The following is a 24173-nucleotide window of genomic DNA, read 5'->3' on the forward strand; positions in this document are numbered from 1 at the left end:
GTGCACTCAAAGAAAATAATAAAGAAAAGAAAAGGGGGAATGATTCAGTCTTCCAATCTGTGCAAGGTGCAATGTCCAGATCCTACCACAATCACAGGGGCAAGTTAATGTAGAGGCGATGATGATGAATCCAAATCCAGGGCGATGATGGGGGCAATCCAAAGGGGGTATCCAAGGGTTCCAAAAGGTGTAGCAAGGGGAGTTGTTCAGGGTACTAAAAAAAAAACCAGTCTGCACAAAATTGTACAGATTCCTTATAATTGCAATCTCTATCAAACAATTACAAACAAAATAAAAATACCCAAATCTAGAGTCAATTCTCAGAATTAAATCATTTCCTACATATAACTAATATGCGGCTGAATGACAACAGCCTATTGCTGTAAGAACAGTTAAAAGCAATGTCATCGCAGCCAGGCTGCGGCACTATCAACGTGAATTCACGTCTAGCTGGCTGCTATGGGTTCCATGGATGCCATGTAGCCCGAGTTGGCTCGGTGGCTAGTGGCAACTGGAGCTTACAGTTTTTTTTAACAACAAGCATATTATTATATTAAAATGTCTAACATTCTTACATCAAATAAACCCTATGGACCGGGTGTCCTGACTGGTTTTAAAGCTCTGAATCATATGGGAACTGCTAAGGATCATAGATATACGTTTTAGCTGGGTTAGCTTAGCTTAGCAACCAATGGAAAGTTGTCAGTCTTTAGATTTCAAGATTTTAAACTCTTATTTCACCAGGATTCCAGCAGCGTACAAAACACAAGAGAAAAGAGTCTTCCTTCTTCCTTCAACAGGAGATCATCTGTCTTTGGATAAAATCAAGATATCCTACGTAAATGGCTATGATTACATGGAACACAGAAAGCTGTTTACTTTTTAGCTTTGGCTAGCGGCTATGTCGTAGTTCAAATGTCCTGTAGTTCAAATGTCCGTAGTTCAAATATCAATAATTCAAGTATCCATAGTCAAAGTTGTCCGTATTTCTAAATATCCGTATTTCTTTTCTCTATTGTTGACGGTTGTTTGTATGGTTTAAACTCTGTAGCTCGTGGGCCTCCTAGAGGCTACTAGTGGAACTTACATACGTCACAGGGTACATGTAATCATGTGAGTTACATATTCATATATGTGTTCTCTACATGGGGTATACTAGTGAGCCGTCAGAGTAAATAATAGAAAGAAAATAAAAATGTATTTGCACACTATTGAAACAACGTTTCAGGACATTACTAACATGTGAAATTATTTTTTTCATAGAAATTTTCTAATTTAAAAATATTCTAAAAATATGAATAATAATAAAATTAAGATTAAAATAAACTTAAATAAAATTAAACGTAATTGTTTTAAGTGTTATAATGAGTTAAACAGGACTAGTTTCATTATGATTCTTTTGTGGGGTCCCCGGACCCTTTAGGACGTCACACAGGAAGTAAATGTGTTCTGTCTGTCAGTTTATTGCCCGCGGACGGTTAGGGCACTGCAGTTCGGCTACGTGTCGGTCCCATTCAGTCCAGTAAAGCTTACTTATTATCAAGTGTACGTGTCGTTCAAGTTACTACATTTTTGGTGACGAGGATAAAACGGGAGATAGAAGGCTGAAGTTTCGGCGAATAGAACTACATCTGATCAGTGTTTGCTTGCTAGTTGAGCTAACGTTACGTTCATGAGTTCGAGTGAGAACGCCGACAGAGGAAGCGGCACCATGGCCACGTGTGGGACTATTAGTGAGTTTGTGGATGAGAACGGGGACTGGACGGAATATGTGGAAAGGTTGGGACACTTCTCCGCTAACGGAATTACCAATGAGGAGAAACAGCGCTCAGTTCTACTGAGTGTGTGTGGTGCGAAGACGTACAAATTGATGAGGAATTTGGCGACACCACAGAAACCGGCCGACCCTTCATTTGAGGAGCTAGTCAAGGTCATTTGGGATCACCACAATCCCAGGCCATCAGTGATCGTCCAGAGGTTTAAATTCAACACTCTGGTCCGGAAGTCCGGCCAGTCCGTAGCCCAGTTTGTGGCAGAGTTACGTCAGTTCTCAGAGCATGGTGAGTACGGGCTGATGTCAGAGGACATGCTCTGTGACAGATTTGTAGTTGGCATTAATGACGACAGGATTCAGCGTTGTTTACAGAGGGAGATCACGTTAACTTTAAAGAGAGCATTGGAATTGGCTCAAGGATTGGAAATGGCTGATAACAACGCAAAAGACATTCAGAGAGCATGTGGCGCACAGGCGGGAGAAGTGCACTAGGTTAGGAGGGAGGCAGATAGGTCTCGAGCAGTGGAGTGATTCAGGTGTGGAGGGGCACATTATGCAAACAACTTCAAGTTCAAGTAGGCAGTGTGTCACAACTGCAAGTTCAAAGAGGCAGTGTGTCACAACTGCAATCTAAAAGGACATTTAGCTAAAAGGTGTAGGGGTGCTAAGGGTAAAACAAAGACTCGGCAGGGTAATGCTACCTTTAGGAAGCCACAGTCAGCTGCACACTATGTGGAGGACTCCGAGCAGGAGGAGGAGGAGGAATGCTCCTACACTGTGCTCAATGTGAATGAGCCACAGGCAGAGTCAAAAAAGTGCAGGGGTTCTAAGGGCAAAACAGAGACTGGGCGGGGCAACACTGCCTTTAGAAAGCCACAGTTAGCGGCACACTATCTGGATACAGAGCAGGAGGAGGAATGCTCTGTCAACATGTTCAAGGTGAGGGAGCCATGTTCTGAGCCTATCTATGCCAAAGTGGTCGTCAATGGAAAAGAGATGAGGATGGAGGTTGACACAGTGGCCTCTGCCTCTATCATCAGTGAGGAGACCTACAGAGAGAATTGGGGTGATACCAAAGCACCCACTATCACCCCAGCGATATTAATCTATGGACATACACAGGACAGACTATACCACCGGTTGGTGCACTAGAGGTGGACATTCAGTGTGACAGCCAGGAAGCAAGAGCACGGCTCCTGGTAGTAAAAGGTAGGGGGCCCAGTCTACTGGGACGGGACTGGCTCCAGAAAATTAAGCTGTACTGGGGTGAGATTAAACACACACGGGTGACTGAGGATGTCATTCAAAAGTATGCTGAGGTTTTCAAAATGAGCTGGGGGTACTGCAGGGAACTACAGTTAAACTGCATGTAGATCCTCAGCCTACCCCTCGCTTTTTCAAGCCCAGAAGAGTAGCCTATGCTATGAAAGCCAAAGTGGAGGAGGAGCTGGACAGACTACAGAGGCTGGGAGTCATGCATCCTGTCCAGTTCTCAGCCTGGGCAGCCCCCATTGTCCCAGTTCTCAAGAGGAACAGCACGGTACACATCTGTGGAGACTACAAACTCACCACCAACCAGGCCTCCCAGCTAGATGAATACCCTCTCCCTAGAGTGGAGGACCTGTTTGCAACCCTGGCTGGTGGTAAGACATTTTCAAAACTCGACATGAGCCATGCCTACCAACAGCTGGTGTTGGACGAGGACTCTAAACAGTTCACTACAATCAACACCCGCAAGGGGTTGTTTAGGTACAACTGCCTAGTGTTTGGAGTGGCCTCCAGCTCCGCCATTTTCCAAAGGACAATGGACAGTCTGTTGCAGGGTGTTCCCCAAGTAGCATTTATCTGGATGATATCCTGGTCACTGGAGAGACCGAGAAGGAGCACCTCAGCAACCTGGAGCAGGTGCTAAAGAGACTCTCAGAGGCAGGGCTCCGCTTGAAGCATAGCAAGTGTATTTTCCAAGTGTAACCCACATGATTACATGTACCCTGTGACGTATGTAAGTTCCACGAGTAGCCTCTAGGAGGAACACGAGCTAGAGTTTAAACCATACAAACCGTCAACAATAGAGAAGAGAAATACGGATATTTAGAAATACGGACAACTTTGACTATGGATACTTGAATTATTGATATTTGAACTACGGATATTTGAGCTACAGGACATTTGAACTACGACAAAAAAGATCCCTCCCACGAAGCTTCCTTGGTGAGCCGCTAGCCAAAGCTAAAAAGTAAACAGCGTTCTGTGTTCCATGTAATCATAGCCATTTACGTAGGATATCTTGATTTTATCCAAAGACAGATGATCTCCTGTTGAAGGAAGAAGGAAGACTCTTTTCTCTTGTGTTTTGTACGCTGCTGGAATCCTGGTGAAATAAGAGTTTAAAATCTTGAAATCTAAAGACTGACAACTTTCCATTGGTTGCTAAGCTAAGCTGACCCAGCTAAAACGTATATCTATGATCCTCAGCAGTTCCCATATGATTCAGAGCTTTAAAACCAGTCAGGACACCCGGTCCATAGGGTTTATTTGATGTAGGAATGTTAGACATTTTAATATAATAATATGCTTGTTGTTAAAAAAAACTGTAAGCTCCAGTTGCCACTAGCCACCGAGCCAACTCGGGCTACATGGCATCCATGGAACCCATAGCAGCCAGCTAGACGTGAATTCATGTTGATAGTGCCGCAGCCTGGCTGCGATGACATTGTTTTTAACTGTTCTTACAGCAATAGGCTGTTGTCATTCAGCCGCATATTAGTTATATGTAGGAAATGATTTAATTCTGAGAATTGACTCTAGATTTGGGTATTTTTATTTTGTTTGTAATTGTTTGATAGAGATTGCAATTAATAAGGAATCTGTACAATTTTGTGCAGACTGTTTTTTTTAGTACCCCGAACAACCCCCCTTGCTACACCTTTTGGAACCCTTGGATACCCCCTTTGGATTGCCCCCATCATCGCCCTGGATTGGATTCATCATCATCGCCTCTACATTAACTTGCCCCTGTGATTGTGGTAGGATCTGGACATTGCACCTTGCACAGATTGGAAGACTGAATCATTCCCCCTTTTCTTTTCTTTATTATTTTCTTTGAGTGCACTCATACTTTATTTTGGATTATTTTCTTTAATTTGTTAGTGTAGAATATGGCTGCATAAGTAATATACTAGAAGGGTATAAAATAGAATATTAGGAAGAACTTTTAAAAAGTATAATAGAGTAAAATATATATATATATATATATAAAACACATCTAATTTAGTATTGATATTGAAATAACTTTACTTTGAACTGTTGAAATGAATTGGTTTTTTTATTGTAAACTATACCCACGAGTGTGTGTGTTGTCTTTGGGTTGAGTACTAGAATCTGGTCTAGAAAAAAACCTACACCAATCTCCACTGAACTTAGACATTAGACTGTAAACTGTCCCTGCGCAAGCATAGGCCCATTCCCCTGTCGTGCAGGTTACACAAGCACCAAGCGTGACATACCTGGGCCACACCATCAAGGCTCAGGGTTTGCGTCCAGTGGAGGACAAAGTCAGGGCCATCAAGGAAGCTCCAAGCCCCGAAAACATGCCTGAGCTCAGGTCATTTCTGGGCATGGTGAACTACTATGGTAAGTTCCTTCAACACCTCTCAACACGGCTGGCGCCCCTGTAGTCACTTCTCCGCAAGAGCTCTCGTTGGGAGTGGGGGCCTGCACAGGAGACAGCTTTCGCCAATATGAAAACACTACTGCATTCAGTGAGGCTGCTGGTTCATTTCGACCCAGAAAAAGAGATCATCCTGTTCTGTGACGCCTCACCATATGGCATTGGGGCAGTTCTTTCACATGTGATGAAGGACGGGTCAGGAAAAACCCATTGGATTTGCATCACGGTCATTGACATGAGCTGAGAAGGGCTACTCCCAGCTAGACGAGGAGGGTCTAGCTGTTGTGTTCACTGTTAAACGTTTTCATCAGTACCTCTACGGTCGGGCATTTACCATATGTACTGACCACAAACTGCTGATGAGCCTTTTTAGTGAGCTTAAGTGTATTCCTTCCATGGCATCAGCGAGAGTACAGCGCTGGGCCCTCACGTTGTCAGCCTACCAGTACACTATAGTCTACAGAGCAGGGGAGGACTACGCAAACACATACGCACTGAGTCGGCTCCCTTTGCCTGACACACCCACCCAGACCGTGGTGCCTCCAGAGACAGTTTTCTTGCTGGAGAGACTGTCAACTTCTCTTGTGAATGCCAAACAAATCAAACAGTGGACAGAGAGGGACCCGGTCCTGTCTCAGGTGAAAAGATTCCTCATGCAGGTGGCCCCCTGTGGTAGAGGATGAGAGACTGAGACCTTATGCTAAAGAAAAAAAGGAACTGAGCGTCCAAGATGGCTGTGTTCTCTGGAGCTCCAGAGTGGTGGTCCCACCTCAGGGGCGTTCACAAGTAATGGAGATCCATGAGGCCCACCAAGGGGCTTCCCGTATGAAAAGCTTAGCCAGGGCATATGCATGGTGGCCTAACATGGACCAGGATCTAGAAAACAAGGTGAAATCCTGTTACCAGTGTCAGATAAACCAAAAGATTGCACCGCCTGCCCCACTCCATCCATGGGAGTGGCCTGACCACCTGTGGTCCAGACTACATGTGGACTTCGCAGGGCCTTTTATGGGGCAGATGTTTCTAGTCTTTGTAGACGCACATTCTAAGTGGCTAGAGGTACACCTGATGAGCAACATCACAGCCCCGGTGACGATTGACAAGCTGCGTCAATCATCTGCGACTTCCTGACACACTGGTGAGTGACAATGATGACAACATTTACCAGTGAGTTGTTCAGGGAGTTCATGGAAAGGAACGGCATCCAACACGTCTGCACAGCACCGTTCCATCCTGCCTCAAATGGTCTGGCTGAGAAAGCCGTGCAGATGTTTAAGGAAGGGCTTAAATGTATGACAGGAAGGGAGGCCATTGCAACAAAGCTCTCACGTTGACTGTTTCAGTACCACATAACGCCACAAACAGTGACAGGGCTCACACCTGCAGAAATGCTGATGGGCAGGAAGCCAAAGTCGCACCTGGACTTGATGCATCCAGATGTTAAAGCAAGGGTGGAGAGGAAACAGGAGAGGCCCGATGAGCATGCCAGAGAGACATTTTGAGGAAAAGGACTGTGTGTATGTGAGAAACTTTGGCAGTGGTCAACACTGGCTGCCAGGGGTCATTCTAAAGCAGAGTGGTCCTATCTCTTTCGTTGTGAAACTAACGGATAGCAGACTGTTCCGCGGGCACCAGGATCACATCCGTCGGCGCCAGGACACTCCTCTGCATCCAGACCCCTCAGCAGGGGGGCATACAGGGGAGACAGAACAAGGCCCAGCACAGGAGCGACATCCAGGGGCCATGGTGACTACAGGAGTGAGTAATGAGCTCAAAAGCTCACACATGCAACACACTCCTGTGTTGACGACACTGCACCAGTGTCTGCTGAGGTACCCCCATGCCCACTGGGAGAGACCCCACTAATGTCTGCTGAGACACCGGGGGTAGTATTACACTGCTCTCAGTGTAGTCACAAACCGCCTGACAGACTAACCCTTTAGACAGAGACTGAAGTCAGGGTGTTCATGTGTTGCATAAGTGCCTTACCTACTTCAAATGTTTACAGTGTCATGTGTCAGGTTATGTTTATGTTCATGGGCCTGCGCTAACAAGTTTGAAGGTGTACAAGACTTCGGTTGTTAGATGTTTTTCTGTCCACAGGGGAAATTTAGCTTAAGGGGGGGAGACGTGTTGTAAGTGTGATAATGAGTTAAACCGGACTAGTTTTATTATTTTTTGTTATGGGGTCCCCGTACCCTTTAGGACGTCACACAAGAAGTAAATGTGTTCTGTCCGTCAGTCTATTGAGTATGTGTCATGTTAGTGCTCACGGACGGTTAGTGCACTGCAATTCCGGCTATGTATTGGTCCCATTCAGTTAAGTAAAGCTTTCTTATTATCAAGTATACATGTCGTTCAAGGTACTACAGTAATAATAATGAATAATAAAAATATTATTAATAATAATATCTAAAAATATTAAATTCCAATTTAAAAATATAAAATAAAAATATCAGTACATTTACTTGGCAGCAAAAACTCTTGACCTTCGTATCAGCCTTTAAAAATCCGGATCAGTTGAACCAGACTCATGCGTGCAATTTGAAAAAAAAAAAGGTTAAGGAAAAAAAAAGGGAAGGCAGAGTCATGATGATACCTTGGTAATACTGACAAGCATTTGTTTATTGAAAAAGGAACATCTGACAGTGACCATGGTGGTGCCTTGCCATGCAAACGTAAAGCTAATAGCACCAGGAAGATGTGCTACGTACCCACTTCACAGTGGTCTTTCTTTGATGCACCGCTCTGTTCAACAGTCCCCATCCACCAAAGTAGACCAGTTACCATAAAACAAGCCATTAAATGTACTTTGTCCTTCAGACACGACCCTTTTCTTGTATTTTTAGTGTACTACAGTACATGTTCTATGCCGTTATAAGCCAATAAAAAAATTAATTTTTAACTTTCCATTGAACCATATTTCTGGAATAAACAATGAGGGTCTTCTTTTAAATCTGTGCCAAATAATAAACACATGTTTTGTCCACAAAAAAAAAATAAATGAATGAACATGAATGAATCACATTACACAGAATTAATTAGCTTTTCATTCTGCAGTAGCATTTAAACTGTCCCAGAGAATTAAATGCTACTCTGACAAACATAAGGTTAAAAATCCAACTGTGCCAAACAAAGCGTAGCGATCAATATTACACTGCCATGCAAAAATGGACTTACTGCACAATTACGACCAATAGAAATTATCTTTCACTGAGCAAAATTATCAAATACAAATGCATCTCGAGGATTTTCTTCACAGTGATGTCTTATCTCTCCCACATGGCAGTAATAAAAGATTATAAATTGTAACCGGTCTCAGTGAATTATTTAAAATCATTATGTCCAGCAACCCAACATGACTCCGGGGAGCAGGAAATAATTAACAGGACATAAAGTTTCACAACAAGATCTTCTTGCATAGCAATTTGATGAACGACCTGCAAAAATAAATTCCCACCGAGTCCTGATAATGAGTGAACAAAATTTTTGCAAAGAGATACTTTGCCTCCCCTGTTTGTCTGTCTCTATATTATATGACATACCTCTGTTTCTGGGTGCACTAAGTGGTTCAAGGGCTTTAATGGGCAACATGTTCCTCTACTCCTCAGGCAGAAGAACCTGTGATAGCAGTCTCTGTGGTGGACATAATAACAGACGGATGTGCCATCCGTCCAGAATTATGGGCCCCCCCTCCTGGGTTCCTCCAAATGTCCTTTTGGTTTGAGAGTGAGGCCTGGGGCAGTGTTCTTATCAAAGTCCCTTGGTGATGTGGGTCGAGCCTTTGAGCAGTAGTTAGATCTTGTTCCCTGTTGGCAGAGGGTGCTGAGGAGGGGCACTGAGCACCAGCTATTTCGTTTTGGAACCCCAGATGTTGATGGATGTGCTTTAATGGCCGCCACTTCGTTTCACTCCACTCATCCAGTCAAGCCCAATGAACGTCAGACTCATGATCATGAATATGAAGCCTAAAGCCGTGAAACAAGCAGCCTGAAAACCCAAAGACACAATCACAAAATTACAAAGTGGAATCACAATGGGACTGGAACAGTAGAATCTAGAGTTACACTCAAAAGGTTATCTGGCAATAACATTTAAAGCATAGTAGGTCAATTTATTTTTAAAGGTTTAACTAAAAATGGATCTGACACCCTAAAATCAAATGGTAAAACATCGAACTATTGCGTAATGTTTATAAAACCATTTAAAGGGTAAAAATGGTCCTCCACCAGGAATTTTAGACACAAACGACTATTGATGACCATCTCATCCTATGGAAGAGTGCAGTATCAGCAGAAAATAACTTTTTTTTTTCTTGGACGTTTTCCCCCTTTTTCTCCCCAGTTGTACTTGGCCAATTACCCCACTCTTTCCATCCCCTCTGCCAATCCGGGGAGGACTGCAGACTACCACATGCCTCCTCCCATACATGTGGAGTCACCAGCTGTTTCTTTTCACCTGACAGTGAGGAGTTTCTCCAGGGGGACGTAGCACGTGGGAGGATCACGCTAGTCCCCCCTGTTCCCCCCCCCCCAAACAGGCGTCCCGACCAACCAGAGGAGGCGCTACTGCAGCGACCAAGACACATACCCACATCCGGCTTCCCACCCACAGACACGGCCAATTGTGTCTGTAGGGACGCCCGACCAAGCCGGAGGCAACACGGGGATTCGAACCGAGAGCCCCGTGTTGGTAGGCAAAGGAATAGACCGCTATGCTTCCCGGACGCCCCCTTTGAATTCCTCTTCTTGAGTCATATTTCTAAATATCTACAGGCCACCTAAATACAGTGCAAAGTTTTTTGATGACTTAACTGAACTGCGGTCTATAATCTGTATTGAATGTGACAGTGTAGTTATTGCTGGTGATTTAAACATCCATGCTTGACAACCCCAAGGCCAGAGGACCTAAACAACTGTGTTGTGTTCTTCATAACTACGGAGCCCATGTGACGTAGCCCACACACAACAAGGGGCACACTCTCGACTTAATTATCTCCAAGGGTCTGAACATTTCTAAGATTGTGGTGACTGATGTCGCTCTCTCCGATCAGTCCTGTGTTTTCTTTGAGAGTACTATCTCCATGCATACAAATACTCAAACAGAGGTAATCACAAAATGGCATATCACTGGAAGCACCAGTGAAATATTTATTCAGGCTTTTGCATGTTCTTCCCGTGTCTATGTGGGTTTCCTCTGGGTGCTCTTGTTTCCTCTCACCATCAAAAAGACATGCATGTTCGGGTTAATACTCCCGTCTGTGTCCCTGACTAAGGCAATAGGAAAAATAAACTGGAGGTGGTCCCGGGCGCTGCAGCTGTCCCCTGCTCCTATACAATAGGATGGGTTAAATGCAGAAAACACATTTCATTGTAAGTTACAATGACAACATAAAGTGGCTTTCTTCTTCTTTCTTCTTCTTACTCTTCTACACCCACCCACTCTTGGGTCTCAGTCAATGAACTTGTAGATAATTTTAATTCTCTTTCTTGGCTATCCAGCTTGTAGATAATTTTAATCTCTTTCTTGGCTATCCAGTTACCTAAATAATAGGAACCAATATGTGCAAATTAATAATTATAAATCACAATTAATGATGGTTAAGTGTGGAGTTCCTCAAGGCTCAGTGTTGGGGCCATTGTTGTTTATTTTGTACATAAATAATATATGTGAGGTTTCAAAAGCACAAAAAATAATTTTATTTGCAGATGACACAAACCTAATTTGCAGTGGGGACAACTTGGAACAACTTTTGGATACAGTGGGAAATGAGTTGAAGAAACTAAAGAGTTGGTTTGATTCAAATAAACTAACACTAAATCTAAGCAAAACGAAATTCATAATATTTGGGAATCGGTCAACAAACTCAAAGAAGAAGCTCATGATAAATGATGTAGAAATCGAAAAAGTGTCGGAAATCAAATTTCTTGGAGTAGTAATAGACAATAAATTATGTTGGAAACCACATATAAAGTATATTAAAGCAAACATATCAAAGTAAATTGCAATACTATATAAAGCCAAAGATCTCCTGCATCAACCATCACTATACACCTTGTACTGCTCCTTCATACTTCCATACATCACCTACTGTGTGGAAGTGTGGGGGAACACATACAAAACAAACGCAGATCCAATTTTCATCTTTCAAAAAAGAGCCATAAGAATTGTAAACAAAACCACTCACAGAGAGCCTACAAACCCACTCTTTATCAAACTGAAAGCACTAAAATTTAAGGATTTGGTTGACTTCAAAACAATTCAAATCATGTACAGAGTAAAAAATCAGCAGTTACCAAACAGTGTCCAAAAGTTGTTCCAAAGGAGGGAACGTAAACACGATCTCAGAGGAATATGTACGTATATTCAAAAAACAACTAGTGAGAACAAATGCAAAACTTCATTGTATATCCATCAAAGGAGTCAATCTATGGAACAACTGCACAAAAGAAATGAAGATGTGTACATCAATAAGTACGTTTAAACAACTCTTTAAAAACAACATATTGAATAGATGTAGGATGGATGAACAAAGAGGTGGACTGGAATAACATGACATGATACATGACGTGTAAGGTGCCTTGTTTGATTTGTACTGTTTTGTTTATTTTGATTTCTATGCATTGGCATTTCTTTTCTTTCTTTCCACTTTTGTTTTGTCTTGAAAGTTTTGTTTTGATTTGATTGATAAAGTATAAGAAAGGAGTAGGACCAGAAAAGTTCTTTACTTCATCCTATGCCCTTTTACAACATGGTCTAGTTATAACTTGTGTTGTTACAGAGAGTTTGCAAAATATGTTCACTATTATTTCCATTTGTTCTTGTATTCCTGCCTGTGTATTTTATTTTGTTATTTTAGCATGTTCGAAATTAACGAAATGAAATGAAATGAAATTCTAAAATTACAGATGTTATCGACGTCATTGCACCTGCTAAGGTGAAGGTGGACTCTGGTAAGAAAAGATCTCCATGGAGATGTGCCACACTGGTCAGAATAGAAAAAGAGAGTGTTGTAAAGCTGAACGCTGGTGGCCAAAAACAAATCTGTTCATTATGACATCTATAAAGAGAGACTGCGCATTTATAATTTGGAACTGAGAAATGCAAGGCGGTCCTACTTCTCTGACGTCATTGCCAAAAACAATAATTATGGTTGCTCCTGTCGATGGGCTAACAAACCCTCCTCCTGTGGCAGTAGCCTCTGAATTCTATCTACCAGGGCCTGCAATGAATTTGCCTTCTTTAATGACAAAATTCAGAAAATTAGACAGTCAGTGCCTCTGTACTAGGTGCAGGGCATGTGTTGTCCCTGTGTCCACCTAAAACCAATTCAAATAGTATGTCATAATTTGATCCCATCAACCATAAAAACTTGGAGGACATTATATAACATCTGAAATCCTCCTGCTGCTGCCTTGATATTCTGCCAGTAGGCTTTTTCAAAAATGCTTCTCATTGTATGGCCTCAGATCTTCTACAAATTGTCAACACATCTCTTCTCTCAGGTCTCTTCCCACAGGCCCTGAAAACTGCAGTCATCAAGCCACTCTTAAATAAGAATAATCTAGAAACTTCATTATGAACAGTTATAGGCCCATATCAAACCTAATATTTCTAAGTAAAATACTTGAAAAAGCTGTTTTCTAGAAGCTCAACAACTTTTTGGTACTTAACAACAGTTTTGATGTCTTCCAGTAAGGATTTTGACCACACCACAGCACTGAGACTGCCCTTGTTAAGGTCTTTAATGACATCCACTTAAAAACAAAGAGTGCCAAAATTCCAGTCCTGGTATTATTGGATTTAGTGGATCTCAGTAGTGTAATTGACACAGTCGACTACAACATATTACAGACCAATTGGAAAACTGGGTGGGACTTTCTGGCACAGCACTAAACTGGTTTGAATCCTACTTAAAGGACAGAGACTACTTTGTGTCTAAACATAATCACAAACCTGAGTTTACAAAATTGATCTGTGGAGTTCCCCAAGAATCCATTCTGGGGCCACCTCTGTTTAGCATATATATGCTCCCACTAGTTCAGATTATGGAAAACAACAAAACATGTTACCATAATTATGTAGACGACACACAGATTTGCATAACCACATCACCAGGGGACTATAATCCCATACAAGCACTGAGTAAGTGCACTGAACAAATCAATGATCAGATGTCTCAGAATTTTCTTCAATTAAACAACGATAAAACTTAAGTAATGGACTGAAGTAATTTGGAGCCAAGGAAGAACAATTAAAAGTCAGCACTCAGTTACAATCGGTACTGTTAAAAACTACAAACCTTGCCCACTGGGGACTGGGGTTCGCGCCCCGGTCTCGTCAGATCCGACTATGGCCGGACTCGATGAAGCAGCAATCATTGGCAACGCTGTCTTTGGGAGGGGGGCGGAGTCGGCTTGTGTTCGTCATGTGAATGCGTCTCTGTGTGTGTCGGAAAAACAGTGGTTCGGCTTGGATTCGCCTTGTCACGAAAGTGGGGAGGCGCTTTCCTTCGAGACTGCCGGCCGGAGAGATGCAGTTGGCGAGCGCATGCAATACGAGGGTGGGTGTTTGAATTAAAATAGGGATTAATTGGCCACTAAATTGGGAGAAAAAAGGGAAAAATCAGAAATAAATTAAAAAAAAACAAAAAAAAACTACAGACCAAGCCAGAAATCTTGGTGTAGTCATGGACTCAGACCTGAATTTAGATAGTCATATTAAGACAATTACAAAGTCAGCCTACTATCACCTGAAGAATATATCAAGAATTAAAGGATTTATGTCTCAGCAGGTTTTGGAAAAACTTGTCATGCATTTATCGTCAGTCGACTCAACTACTGTAACGCAGAGGCAGCCTGGGAATGAAAAATGGCCCTGGACTTTTTGACTCAGCACCTCCCCCTCCCCCAGATACACCACCACCTACACAAACCACCGGGAGTTTTCCAAGTGCTCCAGATGGCCAGTCCGCCATTGCTGTAACGGTGTCTTTATGGGTCTTTCTAAAACAATTTTTAAAAATCGATAAAACAGCTGTAGCTGATTCAGAACGCTGCTGCTCGAGTCCTTACTAAGACCATAGGAGTGGATCACATCACTTCAGTTCTGACGTCGCTACACTGGCTCCCTGTTCGTCAGCGAACTGAATTTAAAACTGCTCTTGGTTTATAAAGTGCTGAATGGTTTAAGGCTGGAATACACGTCTGCTCTACTGCTGCACTAGGACCCATCCAGACCACTCCGGGGATAGGTCTGCTTTCTGTCCCCAGAGTCAAAACTAAACATGGAGAGGCAGCTTTCAGTTTTTATGCAATACATATCTGGGTACACTCCCAGAAAACTGCAGGTTTGTTGCAACTCTCAGTTCCTTTAAATCTAGACTGAAGACTTTCCTGTTTGCCGCTGCCTTTTACTAAATAGAATTTGAAGCTTTTGATTATCATCTTACACTACACTGTAACTTTTACTCTCTTTTTATTTGCGTTTAAATGTATTTTTATTGCCTTATGTTGTTTTTTAATGCCTTTTTATGTTTTAAGCACTTTGAATTGCCTTGATGCGGAAATGTGCTATACAAATAAATGTGCCTTGCTTTGCCTAATATGCTTTCTGTGGTAAAGAATGAGTGGATCAGATGGTTTTGCTTTAAGTTTTCATGGTTTATTTGATGTCTCCCTGCAGCTGGGATACGGTTTGGTTATTTTGTGCTGATGTGTGTGATATATAGGACCCTTTTGATTAAGTTTTTTTTTTATTTCTGATTTTTCTTCTTTTCTCCCAATTTAGTGGCCAATCAATCCCTATTCTAGTTCAAACACCCACCCTTGTACTGCATGCGTTCGCAAACCGCATCTCTCCAGCCGGCAGTCTCGAAGGTGACGCCTCCCCACTTTCGTGACAAGGCGAATCCAGGCCGAACCACTGTTTTTTCCGACACACACAGAGGCGCATTCATGTGACGAACACAAGCTGACTCCGCCCCCCTCCCGAAGACAGCGTTGCCAATTATTGCTGCTTCATCGAGTCCTGCCATAGTCGGATCTGACAAGACCGGGGCGCGAACCCCGGTCCCCAGTGGGCAACTGCATTGACACAAAGCTGATGCTTAGACCGCTACACCACCGCAGACCCCTAAGTCCCTAAGTTTAGATTTTGGTCAAATCTCAAGTTTCCATCACTATACGATGGGGATTTAGGCTTTTTCATGCATCTGAAAAATCTGTCGGATTTTTTTTAAAAAAAATCCAAAATTTTGTATACACTGTACTGTACATGTTGTATATACTGTGCTGTACTTGTTGTATATACTGTACTGTACATGTTGTATATATTGTATTGTACATTGTAGGTATACTGGTACACTCTGTCATGTCCATCTACCTCAGGCGTGTATGTCAGTAAGCTGCTAACATGTATTTCAGCATCTCTCATATATTCTCTGCACCACTGCACCTTATCACCTCTTATTTCACCTGTATAAGTCAGTCCTTGTGTATATATGTGAAGATTGTTGTGTTGTAGTGTTGTTATTCTATGTTAAGTACACTGAGTCAGCCACGAAACCAGAGTCACATCCCATGTATGTCTAAACCTACATGGCCAATAACCATGATTCTGATTCTGATTCAGGTTATAGAAAGCCTCCACACCAGCGCTAAGTTTTTAAAATAACTTAATGGCAGAAGCCCTCATAGGCTATGCAAGAAGAAAAAAAAGATCTGTCAAACTCCAAGTTTTGTTGTCCGGACAACCTAGAAACCCCTTCCGAATGATTTGTCAGGATGTCTGAATGAATTAGTACCTCATCTAGATGAGACAAACTTGGAAATTTGGCACAAAACAGTAAAAATAAAATTCACCTTGCCTTTCAGGGCTTCTGTATTTTGAGGGTAACAATCTGTGTAACAATCTGGGTAACAATCCCCCCCTCCCCCCAACCAACAGGTATTTCAACCTGCAAGAGGTAACAAAATGTTGGCAAAAGAGGCTTATTTTTTTTCCAATTTTCCCCCTTTTTCTCCCCAGTTGTATCTGGCCAATTACCCCGCTCTTTTTGAGCTGTCCAAGTCTCTGCTCCACCCCCTCTCTGCCGATCCGGGGGGCGCACCGACCGACCAGTGGAGGCGCTAGTGCAGCGACCAGGACAAACACCCACATCCGACTTCCCACCCGCAGACACGGCCATCTGTAGAGACGCCTGACCAAGCCAGAGGTAACGCGGGGTTTCGACCTGGCGATCCCGTGTTGGTAGGCAACGGAATAGACCGCTACGCTACCCGGGCGCTGCAAAAGAGGCTTTTCTCCATAGACATCCATTATAATCTAAAGCTGAGAAACTTCACAATTAAAACTTTTCTGACGTCTTCTCGGTATCTAAAATTAAGATAAATAATCATAGTTTGTCAAAAAATGCAAACAATCCGTCATTGCCTAAAAATACCCTAAAATATTTTTTGAAAAACCCATATCAACCATATCATATCTGTGCAGAGGAAGGACTTTCATGATGGAAGCCTGTGTTGATCCCCGTGGATTCATGCTGCTGACACCTAAAGTATAATAACTCACTATGAATTCCACATCTGGACCCACAAATATGTTAACTGTTGATCTTCCACATTACGTATTGTCTAATATGTGTGACAACGTGGGTGAGAACACAACATCACCATCTTAATCATGACCAGGTGTTGGCTTTCCCTGCCACAGCGGTGCAGCCTGAACCCCGGTGCTGCTGACTGACTCCAGGGAGGATTAAGAAGTTGGCAGGGTTGTAGGCTGTCACGGTGTAGATTTGAGCACATGATTTTAATTGAAGCTCAGTTGTTATGAGTTGAGTTTAGTTCAGTTAAGACGAGTTAACTGTTCGTTTGCTTTCTATTTCATGTTCTTTTGTTTCACTTGCAGCTGCGCCCTATAAATACAGTATTTTTGTTAAATAGAAACAGTTTCGAGTCTGCCTCCTACAGGCCAGCTTCCCCACACAACGTAACCCACTTTTAGGCATGGTGTAAACTGTAAATTATAGGCCACATGCGATTATGAATAAATGAATAAAAAATTAGCTATGTCAAAAACATTTCCACCATGTAGGCTATATGTAGTGTCCAATTTTTTAAACTATAGCATGGTATGCTAGCACATAAGATACATATATATAGTGAAGTAGCCTCTGAACTCTATTAGCAGCCTTGTCAGGAACACTTGACATGGAATATGACTCATAGAGCAGGGCACCGCCACTGAGGCTGAAATAAAATCTCATTATTATGCTTCTGCTCCCATTTCTATCACACCGGAGCACGTTTTCTCCCAGAATCCTACCGATGTTCCCTGAAATGACCAGTCATTATCTAGAATTGAACCAAAAAAAATCAGCCGCAAGGCACACCAGTAGAAACCCTAACTCCAGGCCATGGTCAAGCCCTACACCCCCGCCCGACCACTTCGCTCTGCTGCCTCGGGACGCCTGGTTGCCCCGTCGCTCAGAGGCCCCTGCTGCCGATCGACCCGGTCACGGCTATTTTCTGTCCTGGCCCCGCAGTGGTGGAATGAACTCCCCACTGATGTCAGGACAGCGGAGTCGCTGCCCATCTTTCAGCACAGGTTGAAAACTCACCTCTTCAAGAACTACTACCCTGCTACTTGTTCTTAGCACTTATTGTATTCACTCATTAAAAAAAAATTCTTTCTTGCACTTTTACTTTAGCACTGGTTTTGCTCTTAGATGCTTGTTTAGATGCACTTATGACCTCTGATGACTAGTAGTTCTCCTGATTTCCTACGTTAAATGATGCACTTATTGTAAGTCGCTTTGGATAAAGCATCTGCTAAATGACTGTAATGTAATGTAATGTAATGTAGAAACCAGTTGTGCCGCTGCTTCTAGACTTCAGTATGGTTTCTATGGGTTAAGTACGTTAGACAAAAAAGATGTGAGTCAAGCAGGAAGACAACACACGGATGTTGCCCAACTAAACTCTCTAGGGAGACTTAAGAAGCTGAGGCATGTTGTTATACAACTGCACTGCCACCTTGAGCCCCTCCCCCCCACACACACATACCATACACACACACCATACACACACACACACCACCTTCACTCTCCTCTTATCCTTCACCTTTTTTTGTATTTTCAAGATGTTAGTGGATGAAGCAGGCTTTGTATGAGTACTGAACAAACTTACCTGGACCTTTGGTCTTGATTTCATTGGCTCTTGCTCCACTGGGACAATGCGGATGTAGAACAGTCCAGGGAGGATGAAGATCAGACTAGGAGCAGTGGTGGCCCCTAGACACAAAGAAGGATCAGAGTTAACATTTCTCAATTCAAAAACTTAAATAGCTCATCTAAAGGTGCCAGAGGTACCAGCTGCTGTAAGTATCTGGTATCTAAGAAAACAACCCTGGAACTGATTGGTACTGAAGCCCCAACTTCCAGGAAGTATATGTCAAAGCTGCGATCTGTAAATTTTCTCCATTAAAAATAGGTATTTTATCCATCTTGACCATGTTGTCGGGTTACATACTACTAACTGTCATCTTAATCATGGTTGGAGATGCTCTCCAGTCTGTCTATACTGTTGTTGAAAATGTTTGACCGAGTAGGTCAGCAGCAGCAGTTTGACCGGTTGCAGCAGCAAACACATACATGTTTGAAACAACTCCAGCAGGAATGAAGATTAAAATGTGACACTGACGTGGGGATTCTTCTGTTCAACCGTGGAACAAGCTGTCTGGAATCAGCTTGAAATGTCTGAATCTAAAGCTACCTCACCACGCCACACCGCTTTACAATGCAGGGTGAGCACTTTCATCATTTATGGCCTCTGCAGTCCACCGTAGCGTCTGTAGATGTGCTTGGCGGGTGAGTAGGGGTCATTTTTGTGGTAATGTGCCTCTTAATTATCAGATGCCACTAAAACCCCAAACTTGACACACTGTACCTTGAAGGGAATTCCTCAGTAACAGAAAGTAACCTTATAACAAATGGAAAGTTGAGATATACCTTTGCAAGTTATTGGTCATTAGACCAAAGCTGTACTACAGTGTTGTTTCTACTGTACATGGGAACTATACCCACCAATGATACCAAAGATGTCTTGGATGTTGTATTCCATTATGTTTCTACTGTACATGAGAACTATACCCACCAATGATACCAAAGCTGTCTCGGATGTTGTATTACAGTATTGTTTCTACTGTACATGAGAACTATACCCACCAATGATACCAAAGCTGTCTCGGATGTTGTACTACAGTATTGTTTCTACTGTACATGGGAACTATACCCACCAATGATTCCAAAGATGTCTCAGATGTTGTATTACAGTATTGTTTCTACTGTACATGAGAACTATACCCACCAATGATACCAAATATGTCTCGGATGTTGTACTACAGTATTGTTTCAACTGTACATGGAAACTATACCCACCAATGATACCAAAGATGTCTCGGATGTTGGGGACCAGGATGACCAGCACATTAACAGAGAAGAGCAGACACAGGGCGATGGTGATGTGACGGAGCCAGTGGAAGGGCTTCTCCGGGAACAGAAGCTGGAGGACTGCACGTCGAATCTAAAAAAAACAATCTTATTTAGTGTTCCAGAAGCACTGATACCGCTCATGCTGTGGCACATCGGCTTAATTTAAACAAAGTTAAGGTATCGATGTCAGGGTTTGTACCTAAAACTGATGCAACAAAATTAACCATTTGTAAAAAATCAGCATGAAAAACATTTGTTTTTAGCCTAATGAATTAGCACTGCCTAATAAATCAAGAAAAGTAAAACAAGGACATATCTCAGTAAACAAAGACAAAAAAAGGGAAAAATAAACAGCACGATACCAAACAAAAACAAACAAAAAAACAAAACAGCAAAACAAAAATATAATGTGAATCAAAAGTTTAGGGAAACCTTGCCTTTTTATAAATTAAATAAAGTTAGTGATGAATTTCTCTGTTGCTTTTCAATTAAATAAGAAAAATATGCCCGCAAAGGTATTCATACCATTGAACAATGATTTAGAAAAACTTCATGCACAGTCATGCACTCAGCTTCATGTTCATCAAAATGTCTTCCTTAGTATGAAGGACAGGTTTGACGTAAATAATGTTAATTTGACAGTTAATAACTTAATAGTTTTACAGTGTGACTGACTGAGTGATCATAGTCAGAGTGACTGACTTACTGATTATAGTTGGAGTGATTGACTGACTGACTGACCATAGTTAGAGTGACCGACTGACTGAGTGATCATAGAGTGACTGACTGTCAGTGATCATAGAGTGACTGACTGACTTGAGTGATCATATTGGAGTGACTGGCTGATTGAGTGATCATAGTTGGAGTGACTGACTGACTGAGTGATCATAGTTAGACTGACTGACTGACTGATCACAGTTGGAGTGACTGACTGACTGACTGAGTGATCATAGTTAGAGTGACTGACAGACTGACTGACTGACATTGATCATAGAGTGACTGGCTGACTGACTGATCATATTGGAGTGAGTGGCTGACTGAGTGATTATAGTGGGGGTGACTCACTGACTGACTGAGTGATCATGGTTCAAGTGACTGACTGTCAGTGATCATAGAGTGACTAACTGACTGAGTGATCATATTGGAGTGAATGACTGACTAAGTGATCATAGTTGGAGTAACTGACTGACTGACTGAGTGATCATAGTTAGACTGACTGACTGACTGACTGACTGACTGATCATAGTTAGAGTGAATGACTGAGTGATCATGATTTAAGTGATTGACTGTTAGTGATCATAGAGTGACTGACTGACTGACTGACTGATCATATTGGAATGACTGGCTGACTGAGTGATCATAGCTGGAGTGACTGACTGACTGACTGAGTGAGTGATCATAGTTAGACTGACTGACTGACTGATCATAGTTGGGGTGACTGACTAAGTGATCATAGTTAGACTGACTGACTGACTGACTGAGTGATCATGGTTCGAGTGACTGACTGTCAGTGATCATAGAGTGACTGACTGGGTGATCATAGTTGGAGTTACTGACTGACTGAGTGATCATAGTTAGACTGATTGACTGAGTGATCACAGTTGGAGTGACTGATCATAGTTGGAGTGACTGACTGAGTGATCATAGTTAGACTGACTGACTGAGTGATCGCAGTTGGAGTGACTGATCATAGTTAGAGTGACTGACTGACTAAGTGATCGTAGTTGGAGTGACTGACTTAGTGATCATAGTTAGACTGACTGACTGACTCAGTGATCATACACTGCGTGCACAATTATTAGGCAAGTTGATGATTCATTTTATTTTTTAACAACTACAGCGCTCTCGCTCAATCCAAAATTTTAATAAAGCTCAAACCTGAATATTTAAGAAAGTAAAAGTCAGGTTTTGTCTTTCTTAAGAGAATATCTCAGTGTGCACAATTATTTGGCAAATATTGGTGCGAAGAATTATTAGGCAACTAAATGAAAAACGAATATTTTCCCATCTTACTTGTTTATTTTCATCTGTTAAAGTGAAAATAATGAACAAACAACGGAAAATTTACAAATAAGATTTCAGTTTGATTTTAAGTCCATCTTCAACACGAAAAGGTCCAACTAGCTCATCTCCGAGGCATAGCCCCTAGTGTCCGCCACAGTATCATTAAAGATGAGCTAGTTGGACCTTTTTGGGTTGAAGATGGACTTAAAATCAACTCCCAGACTACTGCCAGTTTTTAGAGGACACTTTCTTCAAGCAGTGGTACAGAAAAAAGTCTGCATCCTTCAAGAAGACCATGATTTTTATGCAGGACAATGCTCCATCACATGTATCAAAGTACACCACTGCATGGCTTGCCAGTAAAGGCCTTAAAGATGACAGGAAAATGACATGGCCCCCTTCCTCACCTGACTTAACCCTATTGACAACTTGTGGGCTCTTCTTAAACGGGAGATTTACCATGAAGGAAAACAGTACACCTCTCTGAACAGTGTCTGGGAGGCTGTGGTTACTGCTGCACAAAAAGTTGATTGTCAAAAGATAAAGAAATTGACAGACTCCATGGATGGAAGGCTTGTGATGGTTATTGAAAAGAAGGGTGGCTATATTGGTCAGATTTTTTTTGTGGAAATGTTAGAAATTTTTATTTTTAAATTTTCAGTTGTTTGTTCATTATTTTCACTTTAACAGCTGAAAATAAACAAGTGAGATGAGAAAATATTCGTTTTTCATTTAGTTGCCTAATAATTCTGTGCACCAATATTTGCCAAATAATTGTGCACACTGATACTCTCTCAAGAAAGACAAAACCTGACTTTTACTTCCTTAAATATTCAGGTTTGAGCTTCATTAACATTTTGGATTGAGCGAGAGCGCTGTAGTTGTTAAAAAATAAAATTAATCGTCAAAAATACAACTTGCCTAACAATTGTGCACGCAGTGTAGTTGGAGTGACTGACTGAGTGATCATAGTTCGAGTGACTGAGTGATCATCGTTAGAGTGACTGACTGACTGACTGAGTGATCACTTTCACATGATTCAGCTGCTGGCTCAGGTGACCAACGGCGATTTCAGCTGGTGGCGACCAATGGCATCACTAAATTTACACGACTGGTTGGCCGACGAACGACATCACTGATAAACATGGAAGTGGCCGTTTCCCATGCTAATGAACATAATATATTGCTGCTCGTGGACACTACCGAGACGTGTCATTGCAAAAAAAGTCAGTCCAGTTCACAAACACCAGCGCTCATAGACACATGCAGCTAGAGTGAGAATTAGTCGCATCTTCAGACAGTTGGTGATAGCTGAAGCACATTTATAAGGGTTATCAAGCCAAGACTTTCTGGTGATGCTGACAGCAGTGATGTAGCCAGGTAATTATTTTATATAAAAAAGAAATTGGCACTATTTAACTGTAGAGGGAATCAGGGTTTGAAAACTGCTGACCCGTATAGCCGCTGTTCATGTAACCAATGTCAAAACAGCCACTTTTTAAATGTAGTCACACAAAACAAGCCATTTTCTAAATGTAGTCGAGTTCCAGCCATATACCAGGTTTTAACTTAGTCTTGTTTAGTGACACAATATAGTGTTTGTACAAATTAATGTAAAATTTGCTAGTATTTAAAGTTTCAATGGTTTTAGATAATTTGCTAAAATCTTATTTTCCATCTTTGATAAAACCTCTTCTCAAAGCCTTGACCATAAACTACACCGAAAAATTATGAATAAACAACAACAACACAGACCTTTAACTAAACCTTAAAAAAAGTTACATGATACACTTGAATTATGAAAAGAATGACCAGAAATCGGCTTTTTGACACGATCACTGGCCAGAGGGTCAGCAGCCAACAGGTGTGACATCTCCCTGTCGGCCAGTATGAGTGGCACCTGCCCTTGATTGGCCTGTGATGAGGTGCACCTGTGCTGGGGACTATTTGACCGGGTGCTTTGCAGACATTCCTCGTCGAGTCTGGGAAAAGTTTAGCGTCGGTCTGCAGATGCCCGTGTCTCCCGAACCCTCACCTGCCTTCTCTGTGTGAGAGAGTGTTTCCCGTGTTTGGTATTTTGTGTTAATTCGTGTTTGCATTTTTGCATTTTCTAAACAAACATTCTTTTCTTTAGTTTTTGCCAGCTTTTTAACCCCTGTAGTGTCCCTGAATTTGTGTTTAAGGCCTTAACACATCAGGGAAGTTTTATTTTTCATGCGATTAATTCACAT

General features: G+C 42.0%; 1 protein-coding gene and 1 pseudogene across 1 annotated transcript in view; one reads left to right on the forward strand and one right to left on the reverse strand.

Annotated features, from left to right (window-relative positions):
* The first annotated feature begins 1672 nt into the window (after positions 1-1672).
* On the forward strand, positions 1673-7310 carry LOC130130419 (uncharacterized protein K02A2.6-like; annotated as a pseudogene).
* Positions 7311-8040: 730 nt separating this feature from the next.
* LOC130107007 (sodium-coupled neutral amino acid transporter 3-like) overlaps positions 8041-24173 on the reverse strand; it is a 187628-nt gene continuing 171495 nt past the window's right edge. Inside the window, exons 14-16 of the mRNA XM_056273391.1 lie at positions 19885-20029; positions 18635-18738; positions 8041-9434 (exon numbers count right to left, since the gene is read on the reverse strand). Of these exons, the coding sequence (XP_056129366.1) occupies positions 9333-9434; positions 18635-18738; positions 19885-20029 (351 nt within the window). The 3' untranslated portion in view covers positions 8041-9332. The remainder of the gene's footprint in view (positions 9435-18634; positions 18739-19884; positions 20030-24173) is intronic.

Source organism: Lampris incognitus, chromosome 2 (assembly GCF_029633865.1).
Source record: "Lampris incognitus isolate fLamInc1 chromosome 2, fLamInc1.hap2, whole genome shotgun sequence".
Taxonomy (NCBI): Eukaryota; Metazoa; Chordata; class Actinopteri; order Lampriformes; family Lampridae; genus Lampris; species Lampris incognitus.